Source organism: Mus musculus, chromosome 18 (genome assembly GCF_000001635.26).
Source record: "Mus musculus strain C57BL/6J chromosome 18, GRCm38.p6 C57BL/6J".
NCBI lineage: Eukaryota > Metazoa > Chordata > Mammalia > Rodentia > Muridae > Mus > Mus musculus.
Window position 1 is genome coordinate 22,005,858 of NC_000084.6, and position 14,696 is coordinate 22,020,553.

The 14,696-nt window shown below is 39.4% G+C and overlaps 1 protein-coding gene across 1 annotated transcript in view; it reads right to left on the minus strand.

Annotated features, from left to right (window-relative positions):
• Positions 1-14,696, minus strand: part of Ccdc178 (coiled coil domain containing 178) — a 360,500-nt gene that overhangs the window by 194,961 nt on the left and 150,843 nt on the right. The window contains exons 19-20 of the mRNA NM_027616.3: positions 13,124-13,269; positions 11,483-11,642 (exon numbers count right to left, since the gene is read on the minus strand). Coding sequence (NP_081892.2) covers positions 11,483-11,642; positions 13,124-13,269 — 306 coding nt within the window. The remainder of the gene's footprint in view (positions 1-11,482; positions 11,643-13,123; positions 13,270-14,696) is intronic.

Consider the following 14,696-nt stretch of genomic DNA (forward strand, 5'->3'; position numbering starts at 1 on the left):
GGGGATCCATCCCATATACAGTCGCCAAACACAGACACTTTTGTGGATGTCAAGAAGTGCTTGCTGACAGAAGCCTGATATATAGCTGTCTCCTGAGAGGCTTTGCCAGAGCCTGACATATACAGAGGTGGATGCTCTCAGCCAACCATTGAACTGATCACAGGGTCCCCAATGGAGGAGTTAGAGAAAGGACTGAAAGAGGTGAAGGGGTTTGCAACCCCATAGAAATAACAACAATATCAACCAGAGATCCCAGGGTCTAAACCACCAGCCAAAGAGTATATCTAGAGGGATCCATGGCTCCAGCCATATATGTAGCAGAGGATGGCCTTGTTGGGCATCAATGGGAGAAGAGACCCTTGGTCCCATGAAGGCTTGATACCCCAGTGTAGGGGAATGCAAGGGTAGGGAGACAGACTGGGTGGGTGTGTAGGGGAGCACCTTCATAGAAGCAGAAAGGGGGAGAATGGGATAGGGGGCTTCTGGGGAGGAAATCAGGAAAGGGTATACATAACATTTGAAATGTAAATGAGTAAAACACCAAATAAATAAATAAATAAATAAATAAATAAATAAATAAATAAATCTGAGGGTTGATGGGAAATACTTGTTCAATGTCACTCAGTTTAAACTCTCAAAATGCAACTGTAAAATTAGGAAAATGCAATGCTTGCTGCATATCACACTGGATTGGCTCGTGAAAGCAATGAGCCTTACACATGAGACTAAAAAGAGCTCTTTAAATTTATAAAAGGTAAGGGTAGGGAAGATCTTTTGTCTCAAAGCTGTTCTATCTCAGAATTTAACTCTAATGTAAACTTAAGGACAAGAATGCAGAAATTGGCCTCAAAAGCTAAAAATATTTTTCACTAATTTTTTTTATTTATCACATTCATTGTCTTTTTCATAAAGTGTGTTTCACATTATAAAAATCAACAAAGGTTATCGAAAAGCATTTTCATTATTTTATATTGTACTGAAAATGATCTTGACACCATACAACAGTTTATATATTTCATTCCCTTCCTCTTTATAGCCTATTTCATTTTCTCTCAAACTGTTATGATTATCATAGCACCCAAATTTGAGATGTGCGGTTCCCTCAGGAGGTCAGGTATATGTGTTCTCAGCAAGCCAATAAATCAGACAGTGGAAACGTGATTGGGTAATGTTAACAATTCCCCCCACATACACACAGGAACAGTGAGTGCTATGCTTTGTCAGAGTGTTGGGCCAGATAAAAAAGCTTAAGTCTAAGAGGAATCATACAGTGCTGTGATTTCAATGGGAAGCCTCAGATACTTAGAACCTCTGGCAACTGAAAATGGGTCCCTAATTGGCAGATTACTTTAGTTAGATTCATGCTTTTAAACGTTGCAACCATATAGATATCTCACTTCTGCAACATTGTCTTGTTTTTTGTTTTGTTTTGTTTTGCGTATCATTTCTTTATTTTTTGTCTTGATCCATTTTATTTATTTATTTATTTATTTATTTATTTATTCTCCAGATTTTATTCCCACCCATCGGTCCACCCGATGACTGTTCCACATCCCATACATCCTCCCCACTCCTCTGTCTCCACAAGAATGTCCCCATCCCCAAACCCCCACCATACCTGACCTCTAAACTCCATGGGGCCTCCAGTCTCTTGAGGGTTAGGTGCATCATCCCTGAGTAAACCCAGACCTGACAGTCCCCTGCTGTATGTGTGTTGGGAGCCTCATATCAGCTGGTGTATGCTGCCTGTTTGGTAGTCCAGTGTTTGAGAGATCTCGGGGGTCCAGATTAAGTGAGACTGCTGGTCCTCCTTCAGGGTCTCCCCCTTGTCAGCTTCTTTCAGCCTTCCTAATTCAACCACAGGGGTCAGCAGCTTCTGTCCATTGGTTGGGTGCAACTATCTGCCTCTGACTTTTCTAGCTGCTTGTTGGTTCTTCTGGAGTGAGGTCATGCTAGGTCTCTTTTTGTGAGTGCTCCATAGCCTCAGTAATAGTTTCAGGCCTCGGGACTTTCCCTTGAGCTGGATCCCACTTTGGGCCTGTCTCTGGATATTCTTTTCCTCGGGCTTCTCTCCATTTCCATCCCTGTAGTTCTTTCAGACAGTAACAATTATGGATGAAAGTTTTGACTGTGGGATGGGACCCCATACCTCACTAGATGCCCAGTCATCCTACTGGAGGTGGACTCTATAAGTTCTCTCTCCCTAATGTTGGCCATTTTATCTAAGGTACCTCTCTTTGAATCCTGAAAGTCTCTCACCTCCCAGGTCTCTGGTACATTCTGGAGGGTCCCCCAACCTCCTAACTCCTGAGGTGACCTGTTTCTGTTCTTTCTGCTGACCCTCAGGGCTTCAGTCCTTTTCCCTCACCCCAAATCAGATCTCGTTTCCCTCTCCTCCCCAAATCCCCACCCTCTTTTCCTCCCAGGTCCCTCCCTTCCTCTTCACTTGTGATTGCTTTCTTCTCCATCCCAACTGGGACTGTTGCATCCTCAATTGGCCTTTTCAGCTTGTTGACCGTTTTGAGTTCTGTGGATTGTATCTTGGGCATTCTGCACTTTTTCTTTTCTTTTGGACTAACGTCCACTTATTAGTGAGTATATACCATGCATGTCCTTTTGGGTCTGAGTTACCTCACTCAGGATGATATTTTCTAGTTCCATCCATTTGCCTGGAAAACTCAGGATGCCCTTGTTCTTAATAGCTGGGTAGTATTCCATTGTGTAAATGAACCACATTTTTTGTATCCATTCTTCTGTCATAGGACATCTGGGTTGTTTCCAGATTCTGGCTATCACAAATAAGGCCACTATGAACATAGTGGAACATGTGGCCCTGTAGCATGGTGGTGCATCTTTTGGGTATATTTCCAAGAGTGGTATTGCTGGGTCTTCAGGTAGCACTAAATCTTCTTAAAGCAAGCTGGGCCCAGTTTTCCACAGTCAAGGATGACATTAAAAGGAAAGTGGTCAGGATGATGGGAAAATGGGATGGAGATTCTTCTAATTATATTCACAATCAAAACATGAAAAATAGTGAGATATGCTATTTGCTACTGCTCATTGATGAATTAGGTTCCTGGTTACAGTGTATTCACTAATATTCACTAGTATATATATATATATATATATTATATAATATATCTTATATATAATATATATTATATGTGTGTGTGTGTGTTTATTTTAAATAACATGCTGTAATGAGTGATTAGTATTATAGCTTAGACAACTCCACTGCAAGGCTTGGAGGTTCCAGTTGTTTTATTTCTTTCTTATAAATATTTTGATAGGAGGAAAGGTTTTTCTTTCCCTGTGTGTGTGTGTGTGTGTGTGTGTGTGTGTCTGTGTGTGCACCCCCTGAGGGTACTAGTACATGATAGGCAAGTGATTTTACCACTGGATACAACTCCAATCCTTTGTATATGCACACACTTTGTTCTTTTGATTGACTGTTTAGAAACAGCATTTGAAAATGATACTCCAGAGTCTTTCTGCAAGGTTGTCCTACCTCTTAGAATGAAGGGCCTATGCTTTATGTCAATAACCCTTATTACGGTATAAGAATTACCCCACAAGATGGAACTCATTCCCAACAAATGAGTGACCAAGAACCAGAGACTATATCATTCAAAGTTCTAGGGTAAAACCAAATACTACTGGTCTTAAAAGAACTCTTAATGACACTCAGCTGTACTTATATATCAGGGCCTTATTCAGATAGCATCAGAGAAGCTTCCTCCTGCAGCAGATGGGTACAAATACAGGCCTATAGCCAGGCATTAGGCAGGTACATACACACACACACACACACACACACAGAGAGAGAGAGAGAGAGAGAGAGAGAGAGAGAGAGAGAGAGAGGGAGAGGGAGAGAGAGAGAGAGAGATATGGAGGGGAATGGAGGGAGGGAGAGGGGGATGAAGAGGGAGAAAGAGGGGGAGGGGGAGAAAAGGGAGAGAGGGTGAGAGGGAGAGAGGGTGAGAGGGAGAGAGAGAGGAGGGGGAGAGAGAGACAGAGACAGAGACAGAGACAGAGACAGAGACAGAGACAGAGACAGAGACAGAAAGTTATGTTGGGATACAGAGCTCTAAAAGGGATGTTTCTATCAACCCCTCAGAGAACCCATGGAAGAGGAGACAAAAGGAGTAAGAGCCAGAGGGAACAGAGGACACCAGCAGAACAAGAACAAGGCCGTCTAAATTAACTAAACAAAGCTCACATAAACTCACAGAGAATGAAGCAGCAAGAACAGGGCCTTCACTCCTGCACCAGGTGTTCTGTATATGCATTATAGCTTTCCAACTGGTATATCTTTTTAAGGGACTCCTGCATATATGAATGAGTAGATCTGATTCTTCTGCCTTTTCTTGGGCTCTTTTCACTTTTTTTAGGTTGCCTTGTCCAACTTTTATGTGATGGTTTTGCTTTATGTTATTATATTTTATTTTGTTGTGATTGTTGTTATATCTTAGAAGCCAGTTCTGTTCTAATGAGAGACAAAAAATGGAGTGGACTGTGATAGGAGGGAAGATGGGGAGAACCTGGGAGGAGCAGAGGGAGGGGAAAACTCTAATCAGGATACATTGTATGAGAAAAGAATCTGTTTTCAATAAAGAGGAAGAAGAATTGCACACTGTATGTAGTAAGAACTCAGTCTCTTCTTATTAATTAGACTGGACAATTTTTCCAGTCTATACCTTGTCTGAGTGAACTCTGAGTGTGCTATTCCTGATAACGTGGCTTGCATATACATCCTTGTTAAAGAATGTTGTTTACATTAACTAAATTGGGGCCAGAAAGAATATTTTCTTCTCATGGTCCCCATACTCTAGAAAGCCTAGGTTATTTGTCTTGTTTTTGTTGCTTTTGTTTTGCTTGGTTGGTTTTGGTTTTGCTTTGTTGTACTTGTTTGTTTTTGTTTTGCTTTGTTTTGTTTTTGGTACCATCCTGACTCTTTATTATTCTTTCCAAACCACAGTTCCCTATGTTTTCATAAAAATGGATCCTTTTTTCTTGGTTTTAATGTGATTATAGAACACAGTATACCACCAGAAATCCAAACGTGGTATATTAATGGATGTCTGGTCATTTCACACTCCAGAAAAGAGTCCAGCTAAAGGAATTTGCCCCTCTGCCTATGCCCCATTCCACCACCATCCTGTTTTACCTCAATATCAGTCTGGATGAACCTCAATATCAGTCTGGATGACCTATCCAACATTTTAATCTTGGAGTTTATAGACTTACGCAAATCATGTTAACTTCAATTCCACAAGCCATTAGCCATTCATATCCGTGGTCACCCTTCCTACTTCACTTTCATCTGGAGTGGCTCTACCTCTGAGCTATCACACCCTCTATCTCATGTGCTGGCTGCAGTCTCCAGGCCTGTTGCTTCTGTTCTCGTGCTCCTTTCCATCTCATGCAGACTCAACTCTCCTCATGCTTTGCTCTATTTTTCCTGTATTAGTGAACTTGTCTTGAAGTCTCTGATTCAGCATCTGCTCTTGTAGTTTCTACAAGGGCATCCACACCTAAACTCTTGCTCCCTGAGTTCTAGATTTTAAGTTTTAATATGCTACTGAGTCCTAAGCAGCTCCTCCAAATGTGTCACGTTCAATTAAATGCAGGTTCACACATATTCTTTAATTCATATACTCTATTTATAGATAATCATGACATGAAGTATCCTGTTATCAATGTTAGAATCATCACATTCACATCTAGGCAATGCTTCTCAGCATAAGCAGCAGAGTCATCTATTGTCTGCCTATATGAGCAACAGCAAAAGTCTGAGGGCATGCCCAAGGGAAGATGCTTGAATCTCACTCAGGGGGCGAACTACAATAGAAATCTGAGGTGGATGGAGGGAGGAAACTGGTTGGGAAAGGGAATGGGGAGGGGAACTTGCAGTGGGTCTCAGGTGTAGGGGGAGATGGGGAGAGCTGATCTAGAAAGTGAAATGAAACCATTAGGGAGTAGATGAGGTGCAAGGGATGGAAGATTACATCCAGGACTTGTCAGAGACCTGGGATAGTGAAGGTTCAGGGGACCCTATGAGGGTGATTCTAGTTGAGACTACTGGCAGTGAGATGAAGCCTGAAGTGGCCACGTCCTGTAGCCAGGCAGACATCCAAGTGGAAGGATAAGGACAGCAACCCTCCCACAAAACCTTCAACCCAAAATGTGTCCATCCTAGAAGTGCAGGGACAAAGATGGAGCAAAGACTGAGGGAATGACTGACCGATGACTGGCTCAGCTTGAGACCCATTCCATGGGCAAGAACCAAGTCCTGACACTAGTAATGATACTCTATAATACTCTTGACAGGAGCCTAGAATAACTGGCCTCTGTGAGGCTCCACCCAGCAACTAACCAAATATCAGATGCATATATCCACAACTAAACATTAGACAGAGCTTGAGAAGTCTCTTGGAAGAGTTGGGAAAAGGATTGAGGGACACAGAGGGGATAATAACTCCACAGAAAGACCAATAGTCAACTAACCTGTACATTTGGGGGCTCTCAAGGACTGAACCACCAACAAAAGAACATTCAGGATTACATAGTCTGACCTAGAGCCATCCCTCCTCCCTACTCTTGCATGAATATGTAGAAGATGCACAGTTTGGTCTTCATGCAGGTCCCTCAACAACTGGAATGGGGGCTTACTCTCTGTTGTCTGACTGTTCCTCTAATTGGGCTACTTTGTCTGGTCTCAGTGGAAGAAGGTGCCTAGTCCTACAGTGACTTGAAGTGCCAGGGTGGCATGGTACCCAGGAAATACCTCCCTTTCTTGGAGGAGAAGAGCAGGGAAGAACGGGATAGGAGCTGGGGGGGGGGGGCTAGAAGGAGGTGGGCTTTGTTTGGGTTGTATAATGAATAAATAAATTTATGGAAAAAATCTGGACCCTGATCATTATAAGCTCTTGGTGTTACTCCAAAAGTCTACCCTGGTACTACATCATGTAATATACTACATTCCTCTCTGACACATTGCATATATAATCAGTAAACATCAATCAATTTTATGTCATAGGAAACAGAAGTATTCATCTTATTACAATAGCACATAAAAGATCAGATCTGTGTGTGTCTGTGAGAGTGGTGTAAATACTTGTTCCTTGTGTGTGTAGGTACGAGTTCAGTACTGGGTGGTCTTTTCAAGTGTTCTCCACCTTATTCTTTGAGACAGGTTCTGTAACAGAGCCTAGACATTAATGATGCAAATGAGCTCTCTGCCCATTGAGTTGCAGGGATCTGTCCTTAACTCTTGGGTTATGGATATGTACCACTGTGTTTGGCTTGTGCAGGGCTAATGAGGTGTGGATACTATCAAAATGCATTATGTGCATGTATGGGAATGTCATAATGAAGCCTGCCATAATGCATAATTAATATATGTTAATAAAAAACCTTAAGAAATTATGTATTTTTACTGATAGCATGCAGTGGACGAGGCACCACAAAAAATGTCAATTTACTGAAGAATGCAAAGCAACCGTAAAAGTTTAATATGTAAACTATGTTCACAAAGTATTATCGTTACATAGAAAACTAGGCATAGCAAATTTGAAAAGGCAGATAGCCAGAGACTGTAAGAGGTGCCTCTGAGCTGCTGTGGGAAAATAAAACCAAAAATGGTGGCCCATTTTTTCTATTCTATTCCAATTTCACATGGAGGTTCAACATTGTATTAGCAATAATTATGATACTGAGCAGAAAGATGCAAAGAGAAGGAAAAGTTCTTCAGTACATCAACTATTCAGAATTGTTTAGTGATATTTAAGAACCACTACTCCACTTAGCAGCATTCTCCTGATTTCTAAGTGCTTATGATAACTTCAGAGCTAGGTCTTCATAAAGCTACCATGTTCATTGATACAAAATCAGAACTTCTTGTCACCTGTCCTTAAACTTAAAAAGTTCTTTTCTCAATCAGCCGCAGATTTTAGGAAAACGATGCACCAAACTCACGTTATTATGTGTCGCTAACTGAAACTTAATCATAGCAGAGACACTTGTAAAGGAGACATTCATTGTGTGAATCATGTTTCTCATGATAAGAACTTTCATGACATTAAAATGGTTTCTTTATCAGTAAGGAGAATTATTCATGCTAGGGAAATTCCTGTGTCAATTCCCCTGCTTCATGGATTCATTATGTGTCAATTTTCCATTATTGAGACAACAGAATATGTGGTTATTTTCTTTTTTATAATAACCATTAATATTTCTGGTAATTGGAAGAGGGTCACAATTTACCATTTGAGTATTGTCATAATACTTTTATCTATTTCCACATAATCATCTTTCTGATGGTGCAGGTTTGAATTCATAGGATTCCATTACTCAGCATGGAGTGCCGTGAGCACTTATCAAGTGGTTGGGAAATGAAGAAACAATTTGTAGGCAACTATAGAACTAACTCGCATGTCATAATATGCTTTGAAATTAAAGCTGAGGTTAAAAGAGTCTAATTTTTCCTATTTAGGTGCCTGTCTGATGAATAAGGTGGGTTTTCCATTTTGTTAGAAGCCAAGCATTCTCCATGTGAAAAGGTGAAGAAATAATGACTTGGCCAATGTTTCAATCCTCTAACCAGGAGAAGTTGTATCTCCTTACATAGGGAGATAGGTAGCAATGTTAAGGAGTAAAATAAGCTTTGGAAGACATTGCGAGAGAGTCTGTGTATGGACCCAATGTGGTAATTGTTCTCCTAGGGTAGTCTATTGCTCTTCCATCATAACACAAATTACAGAGAGCTGAGCATGGCTGCCAAAAACAACAAACAAACAACAACAATAAATAAATAAATGTTAAAAACACAGGAGAGAAGCTTTGGCATGGGGAAAGACTGGGCTGTCAAGAATGCAGAGTGGAGTAGAGTGTCTGACTCTCTTACTAGTTGCTTGTACATCTAATTCTTTTATTTGCTTGGTCAACACTACAGTAGATATTATAGGGTTTTCTCCCTAAACAATTATAGATCTAAAGATGATCTATAATTGTGATCAATTCTTCTGCCCAAGGAGAATGTCTGGATCAGTAACACCAAGTATACCTTTCATATAACATATCTCTTCTTGGATTGCCTTACATAGGTATTTGTGAACTTACTCAGTTTCTAAAAAGGAATGACATCATGCTTGCTGGGAGGAAGCAGAGTGTGCTACCACACTGTTTACCACTAAAACCTTAAAGTGGACCCCACATAAAAAATGTCCCCAATGAGAAGATTTGGTCATCAGTGAACCCTGAATTTTCTCATCACACATATGAACACTATGCTTTGGGTCACATGTGGCAAACTATCAGGATAGATATATCTAAGGCAGTTAGGAATCAATTTTTTATATTCAAGTTCTTGCTGAGCATTAATAATGGGGTATTCCAAAGAATTCTTCAAGGTTAGAAATCAATAGAGTACTTAACTATTTCATGAGGGCAGATAGAAGGTGTGGAAAACATTTCACATTTGATGAAGGACGTAAGGAAGCAGGAGTGTGGGAAAGAGAAGAGAGAATGGTAAAGAACTAATAGTTTTTTACCATTTTCTGAAGTCTTTGGACTATCAGGTTGGTGCAGTATTAATGTAGTCTTGAAATCACCCCCATTTCTTGCTACTATCATGCATGTATGTGGCCAGCAAACTTATCAAAGGAGGTAGCATGCATCCAAGCACACATGGCTGTGTGTACCTATTCATTCAGTCATGTTCCTAGCTTCTGTTGACTTGCTCCTCTGAGTGCTGAGCTTTCAGGACATGGGGGAAAGCCATAGCTGCTGTCATCAAAAAAGTATTATGGTCACAGGAGTCTAGTTGACAAAAACAGGCAGCTACCTGTGAGACAGTCAAAGGGGTCAAGATGAAGACCAGTACTCATCAAAATGGAGCCATACCAGGCTTTGAAGAGTCTTTCACGTGGAGACTTGGGAGTGGGAGAAGAACTGACTTTTGGGTGAAAAGAAATGCAGATCTCAGTAAGCTGGCCGCTGGTTAGTAAGGTAGCCGCTGGTTAGTAAGGTAGCCACTGGTTAGTAAGCTGGCCGCTGGTTAGTAAGCTAGCCGCTGGTTAGATCAGATTTTTTTTTTCAAGTCTTTGCCACTGACTGTTTCGCTTGTTTTGTTTTTGTTTGTTTGTTTTTGTTTGTCTTGTGTGCTTTGTTTTGTTTTGCTATTAATTAGTTATTGTTCCAGCGAAGTGTCAAACCTCTGCTCAAGGAATGATTGTTGAGATCCCTACTTGTGCTCGGCACCCGGAGGACTGTAAAAAGTGATTAAATCAGGGAAGTGATTCTTCCGCTGCAACAACACACAGGGTGAGAAATAGTGCCCAGTAAGTTAGTTTTGTAGCAAGAGATGGTTTTCAGTGTCACTGTTCCAGTCCCCATGGGTCAGACGCCCGAGACTTGGCCACCAGGGTTCCCAGAATCTCTTCACAAGGGAGGAGGCATCACATATTGCCAGTAGATGGCGCCCACTATTTTCACTTTTTAATAAAGAAAAAAAAAAAAAAAAAACCTTTTCTATATAATAGCCACATTCAAGTAAAAGACTGTTACTTACCATTACTATTTATGAAACTATGATTAACTTAATAATAATTTAATCACAATATGAATCAAAACCACCATAAACAGTTATGTAGGATACAGTTGGGCCAGTCTAAAAAATATTAAGTCTGTTTTCCTTTATCTAAGAAAAGGAATTTGAAATACATTTATCAAAACAGAATATTAGTAGGATTAAAATAGCTGATACAAGTAGATCGTGAAATAATATTACAAGTGTCTTAAGTAGTTTAGCAAAAATTAATTTTAATAAATAGAATTTTTGTTTTTAGAACTGTCTCATTGCACAACTCAACAAACATGATTTAAAATGTGTTTTTAAACTTTTACTAGTTAGTTGCAATTATTGTAACTATAAAACTATTGTAAACTATAAAGTGGGATAGTAATTTCTGAACTAATGCCTGTATTTAGTTATAGTCTAAATAAAATTTAATATGTGTAGCTTTATATAATTTGATTAATAAAATTCAGATGCAGGACATATGTTTTGGTATATGATTTCAAAATGTCATACACATTTTTAAAGGAACGAATGTGAGGTATTCTCACTTACCCAGTAAAAGTTACTTGTAACATTCAAATAGTATTTATGTAGAATAAAATATCTCTACTGAAAGTATAAATATAGTTCTGGAATGAACACAGCTAGCATTTTTTCAACAGTAGACTTGCAAGTAGAATAAGGAACAATAATAAAGTCAGAATACACACAGGGCACATTAAAAAGTATAATGTCTTGGGTGAATATGTACCAACTACTTTGGAAAGAAACTTAAAAGTCACAGGCTTATCACACACACAGACAGATGTTTAAAACCTAAGTACCCCTGTCACACCAGCACAAAGAATGAGGTGTATGCTGCTTATTTGACTGCTGTTATATGTTTCTTTCATTAGGACTCACCCTGATATTCTTCAGGGTGTTCTTCCTCATGTCTATAAGCCTTCGGAACCTCCTCTCCTCTTCAAAGATCCTCTCTTCACAGTACTGCTTCTCTCTCATGAGATGGTCGTACACACCGTGCACGTGCTCCCTGTCAAATTGCAGCTTGAAGAACTCTTCCCTGTGGGGAAAGAGTTTCATATGTGAGCTCGGTAGTGACGAAAGGAAAACCACTAGCTTTTAAGCAGCATCAGCAGGTAAGTAAGACAATAGTGTCAACAATAAACAAGCTAAGAGAATAGCGGCTAATGCTGAGCCGAGACCAGGACGCACAATAGTCACTGAAGAATTGCACAGTCATGGAGACTTTTGTCAAGTCATGGCAATGGCACAAGCACCTAATGCAAAACCTGAATAAGATTTGCATCCAGTATAGGTCTTTATAGATTTAGCGGAGCATACAAGTTTCAGTTTGTATCTCTTAGACCCATACTATTGTTTCATGTATTAATATTTTAAGCAATGTGTTTTCTTACTTTCCAACATGATGTAACAAAGGCAACTTAGTCTTTTGGAGAGAATAGCTGAATGACCATGATCATGTTGAAAACATCACTAAATAAAGACTGACTTGATTCCACTAACGATCTGGTATTGGACTGTGCGTAGTTCATTGTTTAATTGTTTTTATTTGTATGCCTCTGTGTGTGTGCATGTGCATGCATGGGTGTTTATGTGTGCTTGTGTGTGTATGTATGTGTGTGTGTGTGTGTGTGTGTGTGTGTGTGTGTGTGTGTGTGAGTGAGTTTGGGAGGTATACATGGGTGTGGATGAAAGCTTTTGTGTGGAGTCTGAAGCTCTCCTGTTTTAAGACTGAGAATTGAATTTAGGCTATCAAGTATTCGCAGCAAGCATAGCAAGTGTGTTATTCATTAAGCTATCTCCAAGGACCAATTTTTTTTAAATCCCCATGTGCTGGTACATATATATATATATATATATATATATATATATATATATATATATATATATATATATGATAAGTCAATATTCCTCTAATCAGTATGCAAGCATAATGTTTAAGAGAAGGCAGAACGGACATGAGTACAGGAGGAGAGCATGAATGGGTTCCACCTGAGAGCACATGGACACTGTGTGAGCCTGCAAGTGCCATCACAGAGGAGCCAAGGAACATTTTCACTGAGAGCATCCCTAATTCATGAGGTGAACTCACAAGAGGGCACTGAAAAAGGGAGATGTGAATAGATGATAAGGGATTCTATGGAATATCTCTTTCTAAATTCTTCCCTCAAAACTGGTAGAGGACAACTGTAAATTATTAAACAGGGCTCACAAACACTAACAATGTGTAGAATTAACAAGAGATATTATTAATACTGGAGAGAGAGAAGGTTTACATATGTGGAAAAAGCTAACAACTCCCAGTTATTAAATAAGAATAAACTCAGAGAGAAATAAAGAGTGAAAGCAACTTGTAATTATACTCATCTGGACAAAATTGATTAAATATCATATGGCATCACATATTTTTGATAAAATTCTGAGGAAAAATAAGAACCATCATAAGAATAGAATTTAAATATGGAAATCTGATTTTATGAATATCATATTAAATATGATTATTATTTTGACAAAGCTTACTGCAACTTTTTCAGTCTTTCTTCATAGTTCGTCCTTTCTAGGTTCATTATCCTTATTTCCTTACTCAGCTCAATGCACTTCTCGTGGAGAGCAACTGTTTGGCCTCTCGCTATCTCTATTTCTTCATGAATTATGGATCTTTTTCCCTGCAAAAAGTTTCAAAGAAGTTTTAACACTTAGATTTTCACATCTTTGGAATTCAGAAACATGGTTCCATGGGCTCTACAGACAATAAAAGAACAGTGATTCCTTAGCAAGGTGAGCAATGGTGGAAGCTTGTGCTTCTCACTATAAGAAGGCACATCCTGAAAGGATAGAAACACATCTTTTTCTTTTTGCCTTCCCATCTGCTTCAACAGCAGCCTGTCCTCAGTCCACATGTCCTAAAACATACACGAATATTCTGGCATACACACACACAGACACACACACACACACACACACACACACACACACACCTACAGACACACACACACAGACACACACACACACAGAGTCACACACACACACACAGACACACACACACTGGAAGTGGCTAGGTGGCTAAGTAAACACAGATGCTCTTATAAGTCAAACAACACAAAACATCATTTCATCAGCAAAGTTTTCCCCTGGTGATTCTGGGAAATCAAATCTATGTTCCGATGTTTCTTAGATGAGCTGATCTTCAATAAGGTGTTGTATAATTAAGAAACCTAGACTTAATGTAATCACCACCAGCAAAAACATGGATAACATATATACCCTAGCAAAATAGAGGGGAATGATATCATGTTACTGCCCAAAGCTGACTAAATTAAAGTATTTGTATGAGTGACCAAAATAAGAAAGTTGAGAAATAAATAGCTTTAGACATCTTAATGAAGATGCTTTCTAAAATAAATATCTTTCTAGTAAATGACTTAAAAAATTTAAATTGTGTATTTTAATTAAATTATAATCTTTTAAAAATAGTAACCTATATTGCCAAATCATACATTATTATAATTTATTATTGATTAAAATTGCTGCACCTGAGTATACTTTCTAATTGAAAAGTAAATTTCTGATAAATGATAATTTCATACATTGAAAAAGATCAGATTACTAGACTCGGTCACTCACAGAACCAGAACCGTAATTCAATGGAACGGAAGGAGTAGCTTACACACAGTAAACATTTTTTCCTTCCAGCACAATGGGCTGACAAGTTCGGGAATAAAGGCCAAGCAGATTTGGTGTTTGCTGAAGGCTTTTTTTTTTTCCCCCAAAGGTGATCTCTGTTTGTTGCCTGCTCATGTGGGGAAAGGAGTGAGTTTGGCCTCCATGAATGCTGTTAAAAGGCATTCATCTCAGTTTCAAGGATAGGGTTCTCAGGATTTCCCCTGCTCAGCTACCTAAGAGCCTCTGGGTCCTCTAACAACCCCCAACAGCAGAGTCTGCTCTGAAGGAAGAATTATGGGAGGACACCAGCATTCTTTTGCTCCTTCCCATTGGGCCTCTTCCTGAGTTCTTTCATCTTTCTTGTGCTTCACTGCTTCCTTGAAGCTGCAAGGAGAGGTCATTGTGGGATTAAAGGGAGTGGAAGATTCTT